The 25,292-nt window shown below is 36.7% G+C and overlaps 1 protein-coding gene across 8 annotated transcripts in view; it reads left to right on the forward strand.

The window, feature by feature from the left end:
• Positions 1–1,577: 1,577 nt before the first annotated feature.
• The window catches only part of CFAP54 (cilia and flagella associated protein 54), a 103,001-nt gene continuing 79,286 nt past the window's right edge, over positions 1,578–25,292 (forward strand). For 6 of the 8 annotated variants that reach the window (XR_012053494.1, XM_030261807.4, XM_072923234.1 and 3 more), the window contains exons 1-15: positions 1,578–2,086; positions 7,671–7,776; positions 11,241–11,387; positions 13,438–13,609; positions 15,672–15,730; positions 17,056–17,199; positions 17,616–17,729; positions 17,824–17,922; positions 18,440–18,638; positions 19,340–19,414; positions 20,296–20,408; positions 20,523–20,694; positions 21,330–21,415; positions 23,311–23,445; positions 24,446–24,593. Coding sequence is in view for 7 of the 8 variants with exons in the window: in XM_030261807.4 (XP_030117667.4) it covers positions 1,902–2,086; positions 7,671–7,776; positions 11,241–11,387; positions 13,438–13,609; positions 15,672–15,730; positions 17,056–17,199; positions 17,616–17,729; positions 17,824–17,922; positions 18,440–18,638; positions 19,340–19,414; positions 20,296–20,408; positions 20,523–20,694; positions 21,330–21,415; positions 23,311–23,445; positions 24,446–24,593 (1,954 nt within the window). In the remaining variant the exon portion in view is untranslated. The remainder of the gene's footprint in view (positions 2,087–7,670; positions 7,777–11,240; positions 11,388–13,437; positions 13,610–15,671; positions 15,731–17,055; positions 17,200–17,615; positions 17,730–17,823; positions 17,923–18,439; positions 18,639–19,339; positions 19,415–20,295; positions 20,409–20,522; positions 20,695–21,329; positions 21,416–23,310; positions 23,446–24,445; positions 24,594–25,292) is intronic. The other 2 variants (XM_072923236.1, XM_072923238.1) reach the window with 2 other exon arrangements.

Consider the following 25,292-nt stretch of genomic DNA (forward strand, 5'->3'; position numbering starts at 1 on the left):
CCTTCTGCAGTTAAGAAGTTCTAATCATTTATCTATAAGCCTTTTTGACTTTTGGACCCAATTAAGTGTCCAACACACTAAATGTTAGATGGAGACTATCTGAGGTTTAAACTCCAGTCTTCCCCAGAACAGTGTAATAGGAATCAATATTGTAAGCATCCAAAATTGAAATAACATGCATATTATAGTGTTTGTAGTAGTGTAGTTCCTTTCTATGGTTCACCCTGCCTGCTGAGAGGGTCAGAACTGCCCTCCATACATTAAACCTCCACCTAGCAGGCAATGTATACTTTGACCCTGTCGAACTCTGACCCAGGAATTTTAGACTAAACAGTCTTCATGAGCTGGCTGACCAACTACGCCCTGGTTAACCTCCAAGTGGTTAAAGCTTTATCTTTACATAGTTCTGCAATCTTGCCCTCTGGGGAATGGCTATCCTCCCTTTCCCTTACTGTTTTCCATGACTCAAGTTTGTCTATGGCTGAAAAGCTAATCCAGATTGCAAATGTTATATTCACTCCACCATCTGCTACCCAAATATTAGAGATATGTAAAGTTTTACTCGGCAGTCTTGTTTCCAGTCTCTCAAGTTCCCCTTGAAGCTACTAGATACTGCTGGTTTGACAACAGCACTCTGCATGCCATGAATATGAATATCAGCCGTTTGGGATGCAGCACCATCTAGTGAGGCAAACTAGCTCAGAACTTAATAGGGACTTGAAATGGATGCAACCAGCAATACTTACAGTGGCACAGGCCACTTTTCCCAAGAGGCCAGTGTTTTATTAGTCATCTGGTAACCATTACAGGGAATTCTTTGGTTAGCATTGCAAAGCACAGGAAAAATCTTTAAATGTTGCAGTTGCTGCTCTCCAAGCCAAGTTCTCGTATTTCATTTGTTCTGTAAAATTTATCTCTGAACACAGTGATTTCTAAATCCCTGCCTCAAAATCTTTTTTGCCATGTCTTTTCATTGCAGACTCAATTTTCTACCTCCTTCACAGATATCTGAGGAACCCACTCCCACTTGTGCTTTGTTTAAATTGGCTCCCACCTAAATGGCATAGCCATTGTCACTAGACCTTCCCATAGTCTCACAATACCTGATGGATAATGCATCCACACAACTCCCAGCAGGTAACAATACTAAATCTATGTGTAAAATGAGTCAGACACGTTAGTCATAAATTAATCATATTTTTTCATCTTCCCAATTTTCCAAGGATGAATAGTATCTAGATGGTTCCCATGTCATTTCTTTGACCTTGCTAATGCAGTATTTTCTGATTCCAGTAATTCAGCATGCTGATGCTGTCTCCAGCTGTTGGAAGGATAGTTATTTTGCTGTCATCTGTGAATTACTTGGATGCACTTTTCAAGTGTATCTTTGCTTTACCCATCTCTATTGATCCTTTTCCTTGATTCACTGTCGAGAAATTGCCTCCAAAGGCCCTGGTTGCCAGGGCACTCTGCTCACTTATCGTATTTCTCTCACTTTCATGTTTTCACTTCAGCTGTCCCTTACGCTCATCCTGATGACGAACATGGCAACAGAGTCAGTTTCCTTCACATCTCTCCCAAACCTCTTTACCACAGTGTCTGTAAAGAACTTCAAAACACATAGGTTGCTATGGGCACCTTCTGTAACATAAATACGGGCTGGTAGTTTCCTATTATGCCACCTTTTTTGTTTGTTATTTGTTTGAACAGACAAACATAACCATTTAGAGAATCAGCACACTTTTATCTTTTATGTGTAGCCGCGCAGCAGGCACAGCGACACAACCAGTAGTCGCTAAGTGCCATCCCTGGGTACCTCCCGCCTCGCCCAGGGCGGCCCCGCGGGGCCGCTGCCCGCGGCCGTTGCCCGGAGACAGCGACGCGGCCGGGCCGGGCCGAGCATGGCGCAGCCCCTCGGGCCGCCTGCCGCCGCCGGGCCGCAGGCCCCGCACGCCGCTTTCTTCGGGCCCGTGGCGCGGGGCAACCCGGTGGTGGACAGCTTCGAGGCCGAGCTGCGGCGCGTCCTCAGCTCCCTGCGGCGGCTGCGAGGCGCGGGGGAGGCCAAGCACGACCTGCACCGCCACGGGTAGGGCTGCGCCGCCGCCCCCGATTCCCACGTCGCCGCCCCCGATTCCCGCGTTGCCGCCGGCTCCGGGAGCCGCTCGCCGTTCCCTCTGCCCCTGTCTCAGCTCCCTTTCGCGGCCGCACCCCTCCTCCTTTGCCCTGCTCCTTCAGCCGCCCCTCGGGCTCTCCGCGCCGCCGCCCCGCGGCTCCCGGGCTGCCCTTCCCTGCCCGCCGGGCAGCGCCGGGCCGCCACGCCCGCCCCTGCTGGGCTCCATCGCCGCGCCACGGGCTGCGCTGGCAGATAGCCAGGCGTTTACTTGCCAAACAAACTTCTCCAGCACTGTGCCGAAGCACTGGCAATCCCTTTCCTTTTGAGTTTTTTTTCAATTTTTTTTTTTTCCCCCGTCCAGTGCTTCCTGCAAGTGGTTTGTTTAGGGAAAAACCACAAGGGGCTGTGGAAGTTGGCAGCGCCACTGTTGGTTCTGTCAGCAGAGCTGCCTGAACTTCCTATGGGAAAATCCCTTGACAGTGCTGCAGGGACTGGCAGCCCATCAGCGTGTGCAGCTGCTTGCGAGGGTGAACTCTTGTGGGCACGTACATGCCTTCAACAGTAGGGATACATGAGGATAACAGCACACAGCTCTTTTTGTGCATATGTCTCTGTCTACGTTGGTATTTTTTTATACACATAGATGCAGGCAGAGCATATGGCAAGTATAATAGTGCATATTTGTTTGCTCGCATACATGCATATCTGTGGGTATGCATAAGTCACGATTTTGTAATGCAGTTAAGATAGAGCAACTGGAATCTGTGTATGATTCATAGTGCATGCATGTCTTTTACAGACTGTGCATTTCTCATGTAGCTCTCCCTGCTGCATTTAGGTGCATTGTGATACAAGAGCTCAACTACTTGTTTTTAAGGTAAATAAATACTTGATTTTCTGTTGTTGTTATCTGAATACTACTTCTGTTCTAAGTTTACAAGTCTTTAACATAAACCTCACAAGTTTCCCAGGGTATCAAAAGTTCCTTCAAAAACAGCATAGGAGTTAGGTTAGAGGGTGGTTACCTTATCACTTATGTGTAACTTCTACCCTTGCATATTTCATTCAGTAGTTTCCTAGAATTAGCTCACAAATTACCCTACTCTGAAGTAGGTGTATACATTTTCAGAAGGTACTCGGATTCTGCAGCTTGGCCTTTGTCTGAGCTGGAGATCCTTCCTATTCTAAGCTATCTGGCTTCCTAATTTGTTTATGGGGCAAGTTCATCATGGGGTCTAGGCCTAGGTGGATCATGCAGGTATCAGTCTCCAGGTTTTTGCCTCTAGTGTTCTGAATCTCAGTATGTTCGCTTTTTATATTGTTTCAGTAGTTTGCTATTCTGAAGCCTTTTTGTAGTTTCAGACCTTTTTATTTAGCTTTAGCTGATAGGTATTGTTATATTGAAAGCTATTCTCTCCAGGTCCACTTAGAAGAAGTAACACTGCTGCTTCAGACACTACCAAAATTGCCAACAGTGGTTGTTCTATGTGTTCTTCGTATCTTCTGGTTGGCAGGCGGCCATGCTGAAGCTGAGCTGTTTGCAGTATAGTGCCAAGTTACCAATTTTTGTGAACAGTGTCTCCAAGCCTTTTTTTGCTTCACCTCTCAAACCTAAGTTCTGTCTTATTCATACTGGTACTCTGTGGACATGACCCATGACCATGTATACTTTGATTGGCATGAGAGCATTTTCACATCTGAAGAAATCTGCAGTGTTCATCATGGAGATGAGAACTGACTCTATACAGGCCTTGATCTCAGAAGTCTCTGGTAGTAGTGATCCCTACCAAAATTCCAGGGCATTAGGAATATTGAGTAACATGAAGCTCCCAGTAGCTGTGCATCGTCAGGCATTCTTCATTTGCATAGGGACAGTACTGAGGTAGAAGACTGGAATTCTGATTATTAGCATATGTTCAGGCAGTCGGCAAAGTCAAGACTTTGCTGTCAACAAAGTAAATTTGTGATTGTGAAATTTCAGGGGTTTTTTTCCCTACTGCTTCATTGTTTGATAACTCAAAATTGGAGCATGTGCTGCTTGCAGGAGCAGCTGTAGTCAGGCTGGTCCTAAGAATTTCTGAAGGTAATGACTATTACAGATGCTTTCTTGTGGTATTCACATTCTCTGAACAGAGAGAGACATGATTCTCTCTTCCAGGATTTTTCCTGGGAAGCTGTGAGATGCAGTGAGAAAGCTCAGAGAAAGAAAATTCTTATCTCTATTTGCTGCTCCTGTTTGGCACATGTGGAATGTGTTATGGAGATTGTTACCGAAGAGTGATTTGTTAATTGGACACCCGTGATGGTTGTTTGTATTGATTGGCCAATTGGGTCAAAGCTCGTTGTGGCTGTCTGGAGACAGGCACAGGTTTTTCTTTAGTATCTTTTCAGTATGATATAATTCTAGTATAGTATTAATGTAGAATAATTTAGCTTAATAAAAGCAATTTATTCAGCCTTCTGCAATACAGAGTGTGTTATTCCCCCTTTAAGGGTCACTGCTTCAATACTTTCCTATATGCTCTAAAGACCCTTTGCTATTCCATTTTCCAAACTATCTTTTGTGGCATGGATTGAGATCAAAGTCTTCTTGTTCTTCAAGCAACAAGAAAGCCAGCTTCCACGTGGAGTGTTCAATTTAGAAAAATAAAATTACCTGCCTCATTCCTCCAACTCTTTCAATCTTTGATGTTTATAGGTCAACAGAAAGGCCATAATTTAGGCATTTAAATGTTCTAATGTAGGAAACAAAAATTACTGAGGACTTCCCTGGTATCACAAATCTTTTCAGTCAGAAATAGCAAACAAAAGTAATTTTTCCTCAGCTAAACAAGAAGTTGTTTTGCTCCATTTCTCTTCGCAGCAGGGCCATCAAAGCTTTACCATGAACTATTGATTTTATCTCATGTTGTGCAGCTTAGCCACCCTTCTTTAATAAGATGGCTTTTGATCAGTATCAGAGAATTCTTTATACTTTTAGTAAAGATTTTAGTCACGTGGGCCTTATCTTGTGCATACTATTATGGGTTGACCTTAGGGAAGTTTTTTCTATTATGGATGGAACTAAAGAAATTTCACCTCTGCTTCAATATTCCACTAGGTTTTTTTTTAAGAATTCATTTACTTAACTTGTTACTCTGGTGTCCTACAGACCGTTTAAAGGAAAGGCTAAGGAGCTGTTTGGGAAGTGTCTCACTCTCATCTTTTGTCTGTGTCAAAGAAACATTCCTGTGTCATGAACTCAGTCATGGCATTGTAGCAGAATCAGTTTACCTTAACCTTCCAACTGAAGCTGAAAGTCTGATCAGGTTTGTCAGTACTTTTGCTAAACGAGTTTTTTACAGATTTATTACTTATTATATCTGGGAATCACATGTGTTAACATGAATATACATAACAAAAAATGAAGATGACCATTAATGGGGACTTCAAGCTGTCCAGTCTGAAAGAAATATACTAGTCTTAGCTTTTGAAACCTTCATCAAGGGTCATTCTTGATATCTCTTTTCCATCTCTTTCTCCTCTTTCTCCTTTCCTCCTAATATCCATCAAATCTCTTGATCTCTTGAAATTTTCTTAAATTCTTCATGTAATAGTCCAAGGCAACTTTGCTCAGCTGCCTGACAGATTCCTTTGCTTTGGAGCCTCTTTGCAGATACTAACTGGTGTGGAATATTTTCTAAGTATAAGAACTCAGTACATACCCAGGCTGTTAATTGGGTATGTACTGAGTTCTTATACTGAGAAAAGTATATGGACCAGGTGTGACTCATTCCCTCATTTGGAAAGTACTCTTCATTTCACTGGGCTATGGTTTCCTTAAAAAATTTATCCTTAAACATGCCTTAGATAATTTTATTCTGCTTGTTGCTTTTGGCCTAGTTTGTGCCATTACTGCATTTTTCCTGTAGGATACAACTCTAGGATGTCCTACTTATTTCCTTGCTGCTTACTTTCAAGAACTGAGAATTGTGCTGAGATGATACTTTTAGAAAAACAAAAAGGATTCTGATTTTTGCATTTCTTTATTGTAAAGGTAATTTTGACAGATTTCTCATAAAACCATCTGTTTCACCTTGAAATGTGAGGGTGGCTCACAGCTTTCTGTGTGGAAAAAATGTTCTTTATTGTGCTTTTTTTTTTTTTATTTGTTAGTGTTCTTATAAGCTAAAATGAAAAGTTATGTGAGACTGTTAGGATGCATTCCAAGTGCTTGAATGTCAGAGAACAGTTTAAGAAAGTGTCTTGCATTCTAATTGACCATCCCAGTTTTAAGAGAAGTTGAAAACTTCCAGCCACCACACACCAAAAGCATATGGTTTATGCATGACAATTCAGATAGAAGGATATTTTTCAGATGATAATTTCTTTAAATGTTAATTTATATTTCTTCAGTTGCTTTCTTTCCTCATAAATTGCTACCTATAAATAATTTGGCTGTAGCAGTATCACAAGGTGCTCTGCTGACATTTCTGTGCAAGTGATTTGTTAAAAGAATAAATGCCAGAGATGCCTGGCACTGTGAACATTGTCAATACTAGTAATGATTTGCTAACGTGATTCTTTTATGAAAAAGTCCCAGTGTCTGATCAGTTATTGTTTTCCAGCTAGAATGTAGCTTTCTTAAAGAAGCGTGGGGTGGGGAAGTTGTACATGTGAGGGCATGAGGCCATCAAACCATGGTTGGTAGGGACTGAAGTACTGGCACGATGCAATCAGTGTCTCTGTAGCAGAGGGAAACTTCTTAGAATCAGTTACCATTTCTGGGAGGCTTGCTGGTTCAGCAAAATAGGCAATTTATTACACAAAGACATCCTTGATGACAGCTGTGGCTAGAATAATAGAGGCAACAGAAGAGCATCACAATTATTGCCATAAAATCCTCTCTGTCTTAGCGAGTGTGTCATTTGGTTCTTTCTGAAACGTACCCCTTAAAATATAAAATTCCTGAACATTTCCTTCATGACTCATGGTGTAGCTCTGTATGCCTTGAGTTCTATATACCATAACTCTGTATACTGTATAGCTTCATGGTTTATTCCATGGCTACCAGTTCGCAAAGTTGCAGCTACCTGACCATGCATTGTTATTTTGGGATTTTTTTTTCCTGCTAATAACATTTGTAGTTTCCAGTCCAATAATTGCTGTGAACTGTAATTAATTGAGTCTTAGATATCAAATTGTTTCTTTTTCTCAAATACTAGCTGAAAGGAGGGACAGATTTTCTGCTTGTGACTGTACTTGAACAACATAAGGGGATTATTACTAGGACATTTTAATATGAATTTACAGGGGAGAAAGTTAATCCTATTTAAAATGCATGATAAAAACTGGTGACAGAAATGAAACCCAGAAATGTTCTTGTTTGCCCATTAAATCTGGAATCTGGTTTTAATGAGCTCTTGCTTTGAAATATATAGAAGTTCAAATAGATTTGGAAGAAAGGAGTTTTCAAAACTTGAAGCTTTCCTGATTTGTTTACTTGTTATGACAGGTTTACTGCCAGTTTAATCTGAAACCTTTTCTCATATAGATATTTTTTTTTTCTTTTTTTTAGGGCAAATACTTTGTTTAACATTTGGATCAAATATAAGCCACGACTACCGGAGTGGTATTACAATGAAAGACTTGTGAAAGTTGGTGATGCCCTTGTTGAGATCAAAGTAAGTAATTTGAAATCAGAAAAGGTTCAGTCATAGCCTTTGTTTCATTATGTTTCTACGCTACTTTAATTTTTAATCTACGCTACTTTAATTTTTTTACTGAAAGCTATTCAGAAAGTAGCAAAAACTTTTACAAAATAATTCCAGTGACAGTTGGTTGTTTGTACTTTTTGTTGTAAAATTGCCCTGATTTTTAAATATATTTTCTATGCACCCATTGCCTTTTCAAACACCCCAAAATCTTTCTATTTTATTTGATATTTCAGCATGATAGTGTACAATATCTGACTGTGCCTTTAATGCTGTTAAAGTAGAGGTTGACAATGATAGAGCAGTTCCACTGACTCAACTGAATGCTCCATTAACCAAACATAAACAAAAAGAATTGTCAGGAGAGGAACAGAGAACAGGAACCAGACTGCAATTACATATTGTACAACTATAGGTATCAGTGATGTTCCTGCATCTTGAATTATGTGTGTATTTCTGGTTTCTTCAAAAGGGGTAGATCACAATTAAAAGGCATTCAGGAGCTTGACTGTTGAAGACAGAGTATTTGAGAGATGTTTCACTATATGATAACTCTATTTTTATGCTTTTACTTAGTTATATGTTACTGACTACTCAAGATGGGATGCCAGGCTAGTAACTGTTGATCTGACTCAATAAGGCAAATATATTTTTATATCCTATTTGTCCTTTGTGTTTCCTGTGGAAAAAATCCAAAGGTGAGCCATTTACAAGCTTAGTGATATTTTTGTCAGAAGGTCATGTCATAAAATATGGGGCTTTCAAGGGTAGTTACTAAACAACACTCAGAAGCAGCTCAGAGATGTATAGTTAGAAAGTCAGTTCTGTACCTGCTACTTAATTTTTAACATAATGGGAATAAAAGAAAATAAATAAAAATAAGAGGGCATAACTGGAAATGTATCAAGGTGGTTTGAGGGGCCATCTTTTTGAGACACATGTCCAGTGAAACTGTTCTTTCACTCTTATGTCCTTGCTTAGCAAGGAGAGATGCTCTATGTGCTGTTAATGGGGAGTGTTTATTTGTGGCTGCCTGGTGGGCACAGGCTTTCCCGCAGGCCAGGGAGAAGGCAGTAGTATCATGCAGGTGTTATGAAGTCTTCTATATCCTTCATTGCATGTGCCCTGAATAATTCCACAAAAGTGGCCTGCTCCTGAATGTGGAACAGGCAACTTAAGCTGAGTTTCAGCAGCACTCACTGGGAGGCAGAAGAAGGAGTATAGAAGAGTCGTAACTGTGGAGCCATTACAATTGAAGGTGCAGGGTCACGGTGTAGTTTTAAACATACAGAAATTCTTAAGGAAGATTGAACAGCAGCAATTGTTAATAGCATTGCCTAGACAATTCTGTTCATGTTTTCTTAATTTTTATATATTCCTGAAGTTTTCACAGCTTCTGGGCCTTAGGAATTGCTTGAAACATTACATTAAGCTTTTAGTGCTTGGGAACTGCTGCTGTCACAGAGTACTCAGTAAGATTATTTCAAATTATCAAATGCTGCTCTCTGTACTCTGCATTGCCTTCCTGAAGCAGTACTCCTGCTTAGTTTGGTCCTTACGTTCAAGGTGCTTAATGGCCTGACCTTAGATTGCCGGAACATAATCCATGTTTTTGCATAAAGACTTCTGCTTGCAACTTCAGTCTTCTAGTGTAATGTGTTTTTCTACAGTAAGGTTATCAGTGTTGTTGAAGAAGTTGTTTTGCTGGTTAGCCCAATATATTCAACTTTTTTTGGAACTCACACTTGCATTTCTTTAACTTGATTTTCGAATGAAAACCTAGTTCTCATTCAATTCTTTTTCCCTGAAAAAAAAAATAAATAGAAACAACAGGTGATGGATGTTGCAAATTTCAAATGCATTACAGGAAGGATGAATGTGGTCTAAAACCAAGGTCTGTGATAGGTGGGATAAAGCCTATTCCATAAGTACTCCTCTTGACTCCTAGTTGAAAATTGGTGTTGAATATTTTAAATTTTAACCTGCACATTTTATATAATACTTAATGACATGTAGTCCTTAAAAAATAATTATTGCATATGAATAGTCAGCAGGTAGGCACCGCTTAGCTTTCTGTCCTCCTGCTGTATTTTTCTAATGCCTTTAGATTCCATCTACTATGTGTTTTTTAGGATACACCTAAATTCATTAAGCCATATATCTGGAAATTACTTAGTCTATTAGTCATCATATGATCAGTACTGACTTGTTTTTTCCCTGCCTCCCACTCTGCCTGTATCTGCCTGTTATCTTTGGTCATATGTATTTTAAACTGCTTAGGAGAGAATTTACCTTTTTGTTGTGTGTCAATAATTGTCTTAACGGCATTTTGATCCATGGCTTTGGAGTCTTAAGTGTTATCACAGCCTGAATGTACATATTAGATTACACAAGTGACTGCCCATAGCTGTCCATGGAAAGTCAAAGTTTCTATGAATGGCTGCTGCTTTCCCACAGCAAATAAGACAATAGGGCCATGTGAGTTAGACTCCTCAAATGATTAAAAATTACAAGTGTTACTGTGGTGGAAGGACTTTTAATTGAAAAAAAAGGAGAGAATGCAGAGAAATAAGAATTTTGTGTGATTAAATATTAAAGGATCATTTTTACCAGCAGTTAGTTATTTTTTCCTCAATAATTTATTTAGTGTGAGTGCTACACTTAGTGAAATTGGTAGAGAAACCTAAATGTAATCTTGCTGAAGGAAGTGGTGGTGATGATTCATTGAATGTCACTTCCAGATCTGAGTCAGTGCTGAACCATAGAGTCAGCATGATTTTAGAGTGGTTTGACATGCTGCTGGGGAGCTCTATTTGGAATGAGACATAAAACTCAGCATCCTCTTTGCTATCAGTTCTTAAAGACCAAGTGGCAATTTCTGGTCTGTTAATGCTGATTTCTTGGCCACATGTAAATTCCAGTTTTCACTTGTTTCAATCTTTTTTAATTCATCTTACTCTATCTGTTTTATTAAAAAACACCAGCTTTGACAACATGGAAACAAGGAAGAGAGAAGTGATTGTATTTATATATTGCTTATAAAGTTCTACATTATGAAGTACTTTTTTCCTGAAGTGTAGTATCATTGACATTACTGTTGTAAAACTGTAGAGTATTCCAGCAGCTCTCTAAATTTATTACATTAGCCCAGGACTCTGCTTTATAATTGTTCTCTGATATGTCATATTTATGATTAGAATAAACAAAACTCACCAAAAACTTGTGAAGCACAAGCCATTCTTTTAAGTATTTCAACCTTTCATATGTTAGGTGTTCACACGACATGCTGATATCTATATGAAACTGTAGTGCTTTACTTCCTGTTGCTCTTTGACGTTGATACTTTTTTCATAAAGATAATAAAACCCCACATGTTTTATAGAAATAGAAATGCAGTATACAAACTATAAAAAGAACATATGATTTTTTTTCAGGAATATAAATTGGCACTTCTACAGTGTTATGAAAGATATCTTCAGCAGTTTGTTTCTGTAAACCTTGATGATGTCATGGATGATGTGCAGCGCTTTAAATCTGCCTTTTTTCCAAATGGTGTCAGAGACAAAAATGCAGCACTTATGGTAGGTTGTGGGTTTTTAAAAATGTTTCTGGTCAAAGACATTCACAGATTCAAAGTAAGTAGCCCATTTCGTCTTCCACAAATGTGCTTCATATTAATTATATATTAACATTAGCTAATCTTTAATAGCTTATTGCTATAAATTGCATTGGGATTTAATGATTGTATGTATGATATAAACATCTGGAGTTGGTGTAGATTTTTAAGAGGATATAAGTGCCTAATGCTTTTGTGGCAGAAGCCAACCACCATCAATTTAGTGTCAAAACAGCAGTTTTCTCTAAATGTGGTGTTCTGTCGCTGCTTACAACAGTTTTTGCACTGAAATAGTTGCCATTATCGACTGTCAGAATCAGGATGTGGGTAAAATTTGATAAATGTCCTGCAGTTTCGGAAATTTCTGTATTGTATGATCTAAGCACCAGGCAGAATGTAAGACAATTAAAACATTCTCCTGTGTTTTCTACCGTAAGTGTGCAAAATACTACTTGTAATAAAAGGTCATGACAGAAAAGGAGTGTTATGTTTTTTATAGCTTATTTGCTCACTATGAACAAAAAGGACAGAATGCTGAATACTTTTCTAAATGCTTTAAGCTCTAGGAAGCTGAGTGACCTTAAGAATGTGTTTGGATCCTTTTGTGTTAAATGCTTATCAAGGTAGGGACTTGCAGCATACTTCCATGTTATTCATGGAAGAAAGTGCTTCAATTGATATAGGGGGAATGCTAAAAACATGTTATATTTTATTTTAAGCAGTTCTTTGCTGAGAAGCTCTATTTTTGTGCACAGCGGGTATTTTGAATTAACTAATGCAAGTTACTCTGTGATCAAAAACAACGAACAGAAATGGTAGGCAGCTCCTGTGTATTGAGCTAATCCAATTAATATCCTTGAATCAGAGTTAGAGTGTAAATAGGTGTTTAGTGAAGAGACAAAAGCAGACAGTTTGCTTATAAGCTAGAAGCAGATATCATGATAGAAGAGATACTTGGTATTATTATTTTTCTTTTTAAAATGTGGTTTGGCTTCCTAGAAAGAATATGATCAAAGACTAGTTAATACATTTTTAAAAATGTTTTGTAAATAAATATGAAGTTCCAGGGATGCTCTCCTCTGTTTTCTGTATGTCTGCCTAGACTTTGAACCAGTACTACTGGTAAATGTTAGGGCAACTCAATACTAAAATGCCTGTTCTGTAACTTAGCCTTTACAGACTGAGATATCCTTAAATTTTCAGATACGAAATTTAGTTGGCAGTTATCCCTACAACTGGAAATGGAAAATAATATGTCAAATGATTACATCTTAAGGCTTTAAATGTAATTTTTCTTGCCATATTCCCACAGTTGGCTTTTTTTTTTTTTTTTTTTTTTTTTTTTTTTAAATATAACACTAAGAAATGGCATTTCGGGGCTAGAAGCTTCCAGCTTCCGTGAATCAACTGCAACAAAATAATATAATTTCAAATCTTACCAGGTTAGGAGGCTTTTGAGAGAATAAAAGGTACTGACTGGTCATGTCCCACTTAGCCCTTTTTTCCCTGTTGTTTGTTCAGCTGATGCTGTAGTCCAGGCATGAGTTAGGTCACGTTATTTTAGGTGTTTTAGTTATTACAAGGAAGAGAAGGAAAAATCCATCAGTGGAAGAGAAAAGTAACAGATAAGAGTGAGAAATAAGATAGTGGTGATATAGATGGAGAAGTGTAGAAAAGTTGAAACTTCCTTTAGTTTGTAGAAAACATCTACAGAGAAGCCAACTGTCAAATTCTTTGAATTTCAGTTTAATGCCTCATTCTCCCTACATCCCTTCCAGCACTCCTAGTGCACTAGTTGCATTTTCATCCTGTGACACAGTGGAAACTGACTGGGGTTCATGGTACAACAACCCTGAAGCTTTAGCACTTTCTCCATATTCTAATGCTCAGTTCAATGTCATGCTGATTTTTTTTTTTTTTGCTGTTGTGTTACTCATAATTTTGTTGTACTTTGCTGATGTGAACTGACATATGCTTATTTTAATTAACTTTGTATGTATTTCTATGTGTTTTAGTTCCATGCTTTGCAAGCAAGAAATGTTTGCATTTATCAGATGGTTTGCAGCAGAGACAGAAATCTTCAGAATCAAGAGTCCCTGCAGACTTGTCTCAATGCCTTGACCTCATTACGACTCACTATGCAAGTGGCTCTACCTCAGGAGAATTTGTGTTGGCTTATCTACAATGGTACCTCAGGCTTTCCATTTACATTTCTTTGCTAAGCAAAGCTGTGAAGGGAAACTTTTATACTCTTTATACTCTTTAAGGTCAACCTAAGGGGCATGAATAAATCTCTAGTTGGTCTTCAATCATAATAGGTTTTTTTTTTTTTGTAATTTTTTGTCTTTCTAATAGAAGGGATTTTAAAATTAAGACTTCCACAGTGTACATTTTCAGGTGGACTGTTGTAAAAGCATCCATTTTTTCATCGTAACTGTGCTTAAGAGTACAAATAAAATCAAAAGTAAGGACATTTTTGGAGTTCATCCTAATTAACAAAAAACACTCGAGATTTTTCTATCAATAAAATGTTTGTTTTGATGGGTTAATTTTGTCTTGTTTCTTTTGGTTACTGGTTGTTTTTTTGTTGGTTTTGGTTTGGAGGTTTTTTTGCTTGTTTGTTGTTGGGCTTCGTTTCTTGTTTTTTTGGTTTTTTTTTTTGAAAAGGGAATTGCAGATCTAAGAGTAGAAAATGATTGTCTGCCATTACATCTTCATATTTTTGAAAGTACTTTGAAGGGAAGAGTTGATAATAAAACCATTCCAAAAAATACCATCTGGCACTTAAGGATTTTGATCTATGTATAAGATTTCAGATTGCTTGCTTGTAATGCTTGTATTAGGGAAAAATTGGGAAAATAACGGAACTGCAAACTAGATGCACAGAGAATGATTTATCGAGATTTTAATTTCAGGAACAACAACAGTCTATTTTTGCTTTGAAAGGCAATGTTATTTAGTCAAAAATAAACAGACTAGTATGAATTTCACAGCATATTCTGAATTGGAAGGGCTGCATGAGGATCATTAAGTCCAACTCTTGTGTGAATGGCCCATCCAGGGATTGAACCCCCAACCTGGCATTGTTAACACCATGCTCTGACCAACTGAGCTACTATGGTCAATTGTTGCAATATAAATTGAAGAGATAGTATGTTCTTGATTTCATTTTAAAAAATGTACTTTCTCTGAGCTATGATAGGTCAAAGTTCTTATCCTTTTGTTTTACTGGGACTCCTGTTGCCCTCAGTCCCTATTTCTGAGGTGTATTTTTTGATTGTATGTTTCTATGGGAGAAGAATTAAAATTAAAATACACTCACCTGCCATTCTTACATCGCACTGCCCATGTGTGGTACAGGTTTCTGTACCAATCCTAGCCAATAATCTACTCTAATTAGAAGGAGGCAGTAACTCAGATTTTCCCTAGTTCCTGAACATTCTTCTGCAATTTCAGACAATAGATTTTGTGCCTCATTATACGTTTGACTGATAAAAGAAATCTTCCTAATACTTGCTCCATTTGAGCTTATTGGGATAATAACACCCTTCTAGCTGACAGCTGACATTGTGATGCCTCCTGCTGCCTCCTGCTGTCCCTTTCTGAACATTCATACAGACAGAAGAATAGGGGTTTTTTTTTGTCTTCCAGAGCTGCAGTGTCTTTTATACTTCTAAGACTGATTTTTGTAAATTTTATGATGTTGCTTGAGTCAAATACGTTTTTGACAGGTTTTTATTTCTAAGTCATTTTGATGCTCTTGGAAACTCTAGTAGTTTTCAATTTTCTTCATGTCACCTATCATACTTAATAGCACACAATATTGGTGGTGTCTGCCAGGACAGTGCTATGATGGACTAAAAGAATCATGTAAGCTAAGGTGTGTGAGGAGAGGTGGTATTTTATTTTAATGAGCCTGGCATTTGGAGATGAAAGTAAGATTTTTCTCTCTAGCAGTTACTAAGTAAAAAAATGAATTCAGTAAATTTTTAAGATTTCATTCTCATGAAATCTCATGATTATACTGCTTTTGAAACTAATATTGCAGAAGAATTTAATGATTTCATCTTCTCTAAATTAGAAGTACAGAAAAATTAGTTTTTCATTTGTTTAATGAAAAGTCATTAAATTGTTCTTCTCTGGAAGTAACAACCCAGATAATAAAAAAAAGATTGAGTTGCTTAGCATAACAAATTTCACATGGGATTATAGAACTTACCTGTTTGTTTATTTTAATTTATTTTTATAGGTACTATCCATATCTACACCATATGCAGACATTTGATGGTGATGGGTCAGTCTGCTAAGGTATGGCAAAATAAATAGAAAGGGTTGTAAAATTTCAGAAGTTTAGAAAATGGACCTGTGTTTTGCATAACAATGTACCCTGACTTCAATTTCTCTGACATTGCCAATAGTAGTATTTTGTCGCAAGGAAATAAAATGTCTGTGTTTCAAAGTGGTTGATTTCTAAGCCCTCATGCCTTCCTGAGTCTGCTCCTTCCTCAGCTGTGGAATGGAACCCAGCGTAATGAGATGCTGTACCTTAGGCTGTTTCAGAGGATTCCAGGTGCTTTGTTTTAGACAGCTATATGTGTTCAAGAGCTGATCTTTAGCATCTTAAAATGTGGAAATGTGCTGACACCTGGTGGCTAGGGTTTTAGTTGTGAATACTTGATTAAAATAACCTGGCCTTTCCCCTATACCTCGTTTTTTCTGAATGTAATTTTTTTTTGTCTTAGTTTTACTCTTTTCTCCTAAATCTTGAACAGAATTTGAATCAGTCTTAAAATAATATATTTTCTTATGTGATGTTTTATTAATCTTTTACTGAGCAGGAAAGATTTTTTATCTTTGAATATTTTCTATTAGAAATAGAAGTGATTTAGCACCTCCTTTAGCATACTCAGGTTTCTGCTATACAGGAAACAGGAATTGATTGTGGGTGTGACTGATTCTTGAAATTCAGACTAAAGAAAATATATTGTATATTGGCTTAATTTAGGGCAAAGGTTGTGCACATTTTATGTACCTCAGGGAACAGCTGACCCAAAGAAAATAGTAAGAGGAAGATACAGACACTGTTCATTCAGTCAAGAAGGACTAATTATTAAAATTAGACTGTTGTAATGACTATGTTGCCCTGCAAGTTAGGAGCCAAGAATTCCATGGGTATAAATTAATCTAAGCACAGGTTTTCACTGGAAAAGACAGTCTCCATTGCATCTTAGGTAAGCTTCCTGATCCTGTTGAAAAATGATCACTAGAGCTGCCAGAAAAGGGAGGGCTAGCTCTCAAGAGAAGATGAAAGAGAAGAGCAGGATCTTTGTCAGGTGGCAAAACTCTAGTAAAATGGAGTTGTTAAGGTAGCTTGGAGGCTAAAATAGTGCTTGACCACTAGTTTAAGATGAAAAAAACCCCCATTAATATGCAGGGGAATGTTTTTTAGTCAATAAAATATGTTAAAAATTAATTCAATTTCTAGTGGTTTTCCCCTCCTCTTTCAGTTTGTTCCTTATAGGTGAGGATAAGTCTCTAATGCAAAATAATTACTTCCTATTCCTTTAGTAATAGGAAGCATATTTATGTAGGTTAAAATGCATTCATTTTGAAAATAGATTTCTTTAATACAGGTCCTGGAATACTTACTGTGGGCCAGTATATGTATGGAATCATCCATTCCACTCTTATCTGTGCATTATTTGACGTGGAGAGCCACCCTATATGCAGCAGTTTCTCAGTGTTATTTTGATTGTCAAGCTGGCATTCATGGAGAGGTATCCTGATTTACCTTATGTAGCATTTCAGATGCAATCAAATGGGAAATATTTATTTAAGTATTCCTACTTATTATCAGATCATATGTATTTAGAGTTCTGTTCGTATTCCAAAGTTTTACTGCAAAGTGGAGATGTGTTTCCACATGTAAATGCATAGTTAATTCAAATGCAATTGCACTTTGTATATACTAACAGTCACAAACTTTTAGCATTAAACACTGGCCAGGTCTCATGCATATGTACAAAAGGTATTTTGCAAAAGTTTTGTTTTCCTTTTCAATTGTTAAGGACCTGACTTTCACTGCAGCTCTTTGCATTTGCATAAATTAAGGAATTATATTATTCTAAAATTAGATATCAACGTACAGGATATGAACACAGAGTATATGTATTTTTAAAAATTCTTTGGACAGATATTTGCTCGCCGTGGTTTGATTAAGATTGACGAACTGAAGCAATTAGAAGATATCAGTTCTTCTCTGGAACATACAGAGACAGAAAAGATTTTTAGAGAGGCCACTCTAAAGGTATCATCCTGTGAATCATTGTGAAAAGGTAGTTATGATCTCTATGAACAGAACATGTAGCATACATGATGACTTACTTTTTTCTTTGTGTCAGATGTCAGTAATGATTTTCAAGAGAGCAGTATATGCATCCAGAAGAAAGTCAAACAGCTTTCGACGTGAGTCAAAAGTTAACCCGAGAAAAGCAGTAAATGTAGGTCTGACATTTCACATAATCCTTCTCTTCCTTTACTCCTGTAATGTGATGAAACCATGATATAATTCTTCTAAATACAAATGGTGCTATACATGAGCAGAAAGTTTTATACTTTCGATTTAATAAGTAACAGAATTTATTAATAAAACAAACTTGGAAGTAGGGAAATTGTACTAATTATTACTTTAGAAAATTATCAGGAGAGATCTGCATGGATCTAAACTACATGGCCTTAATACTCTTCCTTATAATTTCTATTGTACTACTTTTGAAGTAAAATACCATGCAGCGGTGTGTCTGGTTACTGAGGAATGAAAGTGCTGTACCTGCTTAGCATGAGGCTTTGCTATGCCTTTGAAGCATGACATTAATAACAGCAATATATTTTACAGTATGTTATTTTCTGTTTTGAACATGTACTTGCTTTCTGATGGAGAAATGTTTTGAAAAAAATCTTCCTTTGTTGCAAGTCAGTTTAGATGTCATAAGGTTTAAATTACCTTTTCTTACTTAGGTGTCATGGCCTCGCACGCCTACCGAGCGGCTGCTGGTGGCAATGTTTGATGGTGCTGCAGCTCAGTTCCTTGCCATCCTAGAAGCACTGACTGATCGCAGTAGGAATCTATTGCCCCCTCATCCTCCTGTTCCTGACGAAATGCAAATTCGTGATGTCACTTCTGAGCTTTTTTCTGCAGGTCTAGAAATCCTCTCAGGTAAGAATTTTTGCTTAAAGAAGCAAAAACAGTTGGTAAGGAACCTGGACCTCCATTTTTTTTTTTTTTTTAATTAAAAAAAAAGCCTGAATGTATATATTTGAGTTATAAAAATAGCATATATAAAAGCAGGTAGTCTTTCTTATCTTCACATAATAGAAGATAAAAATCTGGGTTGATCTCCATGGTCTATTATAATCAGTAAATATCTGCAGCAGTTTATGCCTATATTTTCTAAGTAAACTGGAGTTCACTTTCTTTGTAGCGGCCTTTACAGGCTTTACTGTGCCATATATTTATGGCTAAACCAGTGTTATTAACACAGTGTTTTCACTACTACTGAGCAGTTCTTGCACAGCCTGAGAGCAGCTGGATGGGGGTCGGGAAGCCAGGCAGGGTCAAAATACCATGGTGTCTGATGGATTCTATTTTTTAAAAAAATTCCATTCAAAGTTAGGTGTAAAAACTTGAGAAAAACACTGGAGTTGATGGTTCCTGCCACACTTTTTTTTTTTTTTTTTTTTTTTACTGGGCTCTGGGATGAATATAGCCCTGAGTATAGAGGTATTTTGTCAGTTGAAGGTTATATAGAGACTAAATACACTTCAGAATGATATTTTTCTTGGTATGATTACTGGCTAATTAGAATGTAACAAGTCTAATATATTATAAACTGACTTAATAAGCTGTCTATGTTGAAGGTGGAAAGAGCAATGGCACCAATCACTTTGGTATAATTAATCCATCATTAACTCTTCTGCAGCTGATGATAGCAGGTAAGCTAAATTGGAATTTCAAAGGATTTTTTTACCCAGTGGTATAAATACTCAGTGGGCAGAATTAATTTTCATGTAAGTAACATTTCTATACATAAAGAGTCTGCAAAATTATGTCCTGTTTGGAGTGGTTCTGTGCAGGGTCAGGAGCTGGGTTTTGGTGATCAAGATTGTGGATCCCTTCCAACTCATTACACTGACTGTGGTGTATTGTTAGGACTGCAGAACACTGCTGAATATATTGGCTAAAACACTTGCTGAGAGTTCTAAGGACCAGGAAGTCTATTTTCTTCCTTACTGTGGTCTGGATAAACTTGAAAAATGAGACAATAAGCTCCCTATGTGTATATGAGTATTTTCTGACACAATAATGAGAAACTGCCTGGAAAGAAATTGTATGTGTTTTCTGTGCAATTTTTAAACCAAATTTTGGACAATAAGGGTTTTTACAGGGTGATAAGCTCTTCCTGCAACAGCAAGGACTAGATCCTTGGTGTTCTCTACACAGATATGTTAATATCAATCATTTTAGAGCCATTTTTGAATGTAAGAGGACACTGCCATATAGTTAAGTGACCATGGTGATGTTTGTTAAAAGTTTGGATTTTATGATCTTGGAGGTCTTTTCAAACCTTTATGATTCCGTGGTTGCAGATCCATCATTAAAGCAGCCTGCAATCATAGATATTACTATGAAAAGATAAAGCTATTGTTTCTTGTAAAGTTATTAAAACATCCTTCAAGTTTATGCTGACTATTGAAAAATATGTGGACATTTATATTTATCAATACCCAAATTATGAAAAGAAATGAAATTAAATGTTCAATAAACTTCTGAATACATATATACAAAACAGAAAATATTTTTGTCATCACTGCAGGAGAAAAAGGGGTGTCTGGAGATGCTGCTGTGAAATTTGTAAAATTAGCTTTCAGCTATGAAGAGTGGAACGTGTTTTACTCTGCTCTTGAATTTGTTGATAATTTTCTTCAGGTAATCTGAATGTGATTGAGATGTTATTTATTTATTCTTTTCTAATGAGGGTAAGGAATATTCAAAATACTTATTTCAAAGACCAATTTCTATGTTTTTTCCCCTCTCAACTAGGCTCAAGATGACCCAACATGGAAGAAAGCTGAAATAGAACTGAAAATTCTTGCGTTGATGCAGCCTATAGTATTCCCAGGAAAATTGGAACGTATTTTTTCTATTAGTGATGATGGTAATAGCAGAGAAGGCAGCACACGTCAAGGTTCTGAAAAGACACAGACAATTAGAAGTGAGTGTTGTTCAGTTATAGCTGTGTTTGAAATTCAAATATTTTTTCAGCAAGAGGTTTTGTAATTATTTAAAAACTGTGTAATATGTTTCATGCAGTAGTCTGACAAAAAGTAGTAATTGAGAAAATGCCACCTATTTTTTTCCAGTTTTCATTTGTCAAAATATGACTTCATACTATTTCTCTTAAGTGGGAAAGGCATGATGTATGTTAAACATGTGTCAAATTATAAGCAAAGATGCAAAATGATTTAATGTTTTCAGACAAGTTTTCAGGGAAACAGTAAAACAGGTCTTTGAGGGTTTTTTTGTCTGTTGTTATACCTAATTTATGCAAAATTTATTTACTCAGAAGCAGGGAAAACTTTTTAGAGCAATTGCAGTTTAATTCTTTGACAATAAAAAACCTGTCTTGAAAACTTTCTGTTTCCAAGAAATGGAAATGCTTACTTTTCACAGAAATGAATAAACTCTCCCCCTCTGAATTTACTGTTTCTTAGACCATATTATCTGCTGGCTTATACTCGTAAATCAGTTGACTCAGATATTTTCAAACTTAGGTTTTAAATTAAATATAATGTGTTGCCTTTCCTTTTCCCCCTTTTTTTTAATAAATGCTTTTTTTTATTAATGTAGAGGAATCCTTAAAGCCTGGAGATCCCTTTCGTGATCTTATGATTTTGGCAACAACAGTGTTTTCCTACATCTCCACATCTGAGCAGGTAATAGAATTTGAGACATTTCTCCTCAGTGTATCACTTAATCTGTGATGAATGTCTATAATTGAAGATTAAAGGAATCAGTTGCATGGCTAACAAACTTCAAGAATATAGAAAGTGAAAAAACATACTTATGAATGTTATCAGTTTATGCTTTAAAAATGGTTTATTAAAAAAAAATGCTCTGGAATCAGTTACTTTAAAATGCTTGTTGGATATTAAATCTATTTGGAAGTCCATAGGGCTGATTTCATGTTTCAGCTCACAAAGCAGAGATCGAATTTCTTTACATGTTGGATTTAGGTGGGCAAATATGCTTCGCTGTGGCAAACACTTCTGCAATATTTATAGAAATGGGGGCAGCTACCCTAAGGAATGATAATGCCTTTTTAGCAGCACTATGTCTGCAATTTAAGGTAAATTCTCACTGCAAAAAACTGAAATGCAGCAGCAACAACAAAACCAATGAGAGTGGGACTCTGTGCTGAAGTCTCCACTGTAGAAAAAATCCCATTATGTATCTGATGATTTATTCCCTGAGTAACCACTTCTACTTGCTCAAACTGAGATTTCCCCTTAATGTGCTACTGAGAGGAGAAGAAATTATAGTGCAATGTCACTACTACTAGCACTTACATTGAAATAGTTTGTCATCCAAAAGACTAATTAAAATTTTTCCTTAGAAAAAAACCTTTTTGATAACATGGTATATATCTTAACTGCAAAATTTATTTTAGATATAATTTGAATATTGCTACAATTTGAATGTAACTGGAGCATACATATTTTTAGCTTTAGTGTAGTATATTTAGCCAAAGTACCTTGCCTGTGAGGTACCCCACAGATATCCTTAGATAGCATGATTTGTCAGTTCTTAATGTGACCTCTGTAGTTACCTGGATTTAAACTCTGCTGGTTCTTCTACACTTTCATGCAAATCTTCTTGGTCTTTGGTCCAGAGAAGAAAGACAAATTTGCCCCTAATTAACAGAGCATTCACTGATGGTGAAGTTACATGATATATAGCAGAGGCAATCTAGCAGCTTGCTGCCGCCAAATCAGGGGCAACAATAATTTTGATTTATGTTTTTTTCTCCCCTCAGTTTCATTATTAACATCCCATAAATCTTATGCACAAACATATGGGAGTATAAGTAGTGTGGATATATCAGGTTTCACTGCACCTGAGATACTAGTTCAACTCTGCTATAACTGGTGATAAGATGTGTACTGATCCTTACTGTTCAGAATGTGTTTAACACCTAGATGGACTCTATTACCTTTTAAAATGTGTTAACTAGGAGGTTAACTGACTAGAGTTTTGAATTTGTTAATTATTCTCTTTGCAAGATGCAGATAGGGTTTAACATTTCTTTCACTTGTTAGATGTTTCAGACCAAATTTTTTTCTAGTTGTTTGTTTTTCACTGCTTCATCATCTTAAATGCACCAACAGCCTATGAAAGTACTCTGTCAAGGAAAATGAAACTATTAATTTATATTTTCTTCTGCAAATATTTAAATATTTTAATAAAAATAAGGTTTCTCCAGAATCTATTGATTTCAGATTTATAGTTAATTTGCTCTCTCATATAATTTTAATCTCACTGATTTTCTTGTCTATGTTTCTTTTAAGAGCTTGTCAATAGAAAAAAAAGAAATAAACTCCCCAAACCTCTAAAGCCACTTGTATTGTCGAGAGAAGAAAAGCTTAGTTGGTCTACCAGAAATTATTTTAAATAACTATTTCTAAAGCTTTCAAAATGTTGTCATCCCTTATAAGAAAGTGGCATATTTTATTTACTTGTGTTGAAAAATGTTGAGACTGTTTATGTACTAGGTTATTTGTGTGTTTATATGCCTACCCATTTCCACAATTGTATTGTTTTTTCTTTTCAGAATGTCCATCCTGACAAAGAAATGCTTGTTGATGTAGTAATGTGTTTGTGGCAGAAGTGTAAAGTGGAACTTCAGCAAATCCAAACAAGTGGAAGTCACTGCTTAGAATATATCCACAAACACCAAGCTTACCAAGTACTCCTTCTTTATAATCTATTTCTCTTAATGTGATTGCACTCTCTTATAGTAAAAGCAGTGAAATACTGGTATTCAGTCTAAGTACCTTTTCTTATGGTAAAGTGCAGATAAATCTTCTTCAAAAAAATTAATTATATGTACACTTTGAGCACACTCACATATGCCAGTACCAAAATATTCTCTTAGTCTTTTTGTAGTAAAGTGAACCGCTGTCTGTCAGTGGGCCACGTTGGTAAGAAGCTAAATTTGTGAAAACATTTGGGCAGGATGTAAGAAGAAGCATTTGAGATGTTCTGGCAGAAAATATCAATGTATTTCAAGAAAGTTCCCTAGATCCATTTAAGGAAGTGGCAAAAACCTTACAACTTAAGACAAGGGAGATGGGAGTCAACAGTAGAATAGTATTCAGCCCATGGGATAGAGTCACAGCCTTACCTTGAATTTGTCCTGTGGGTGGGAGGCTCTTGGTGAAATGGACTGTCTGGGCTTCCAGTTGGTGCAAGCAGTTTCTGGAGGAGTTAATTTTGTGACCCTATATAGTATAATTGTTTTCCCCAGAAGGTAGTGTACAGTTATTTTCCTCTATATGTACAACAGCAACTCTTTTATTCTGAGTTTAAGTGGGAAGATCTGGAGATAAATGAGAGGCATGTAATCAAATCTACTGGAAGGCTTACTGCACTAGAGCAAGGTATAAATGTTATTGCTGTAGAACATCTATAAAACTTTCCAAAAGGAATGGCAGGAATAATAATGTTCTAAAATAAAAAAAAAAGTCTGCTGTCTGAAGGAACAGGGGCTATGGAGCAGTATAAATTCAGCATCTTAGTCTGGTGAGATTTCAAAAAAGAAGCCAGATCCAGGAAAGGAGTTGTGTGCATGCTTGTGAATATTTTTAGACAATTTTGAGTGCAAAACCTTGTCTACCTCTGAAATGCATAAAGGTTGTCCAAAAATTTGTCTTGATTCTTTTTCTCGCCCATTTCCTCATTTTTAGTGGGTTCATATACTCTGGATAATGAATGAAATAATTGAGAAGAGCAACATAGCAGGCACTAATGTAATGTTTGCAGAGATAACCTTATGTATTGCTGCAATACTGGAAAATGTAGCTGATTCTACAAGTGAATCTAAGGAAAAAGAAGGTAAAGCTTTCAAGAAAAAAATGAGTTTTCTAAGTTTTCTTTCATGAATGACTTTAAAAACTTGAACTTTTCTGAGCTGAAAACTAACATGCTATTAAAAAAATATTATAAAGAGACTGTTGAGAGTAGAAGAACAGTGTTTTTTGCACACAATTTTACCCATTATTACAGCTAATGAAACCTGGTTTTCCAAGGAGTTATGATTTCTTTCCTTACATTTCCTGTTCTATTGAAGTAACCCTGTTTTGAATTACATCTCTTACTACTCACTCTCCTCACAGGTCTTCTATGTCTCTTAGTCCCTTCAGAGTAGCTTCAGATCACTGTTATTTTCTCTGAATATGGGTAGGCAAAAGACAGTATGTGCTGTAGCTCATTTGGAGCCTTCAAATGCTGGTTGATTAGTTGCAGGCCAAAGAAAAGGGGAAAATATTGAGATCATACTGAAGCTTTTGCATTTATTGGGTCATCAGTTTGGTTTCCTTCTCTACATATTCTTGATTTTTATATAGTAATTCAGTTGTTTTTGAAGTTGAACTTGGCTGACATTATTGCCAATATATGCTATCACAATCACATTAAACAAACTTCCTTCCAAAACCTGACTAATGCTGTAAAATATGAATATTTAGACATACTTTAAAAGCTCTCTGTTGGAATATTTTGGAATATAAATCATAAATCTCATAAATGTCTTAC

The sequence above is a fragment of the Taeniopygia guttata genome, chromosome 1A (genome assembly GCF_048771995.1).
Source record: "Taeniopygia guttata chromosome 1A, bTaeGut7.mat, whole genome shotgun sequence".
NCBI classification, from domain to species: Eukaryota; Metazoa; Chordata; class Aves; order Passeriformes; family Estrildidae; genus Taeniopygia; species Taeniopygia guttata.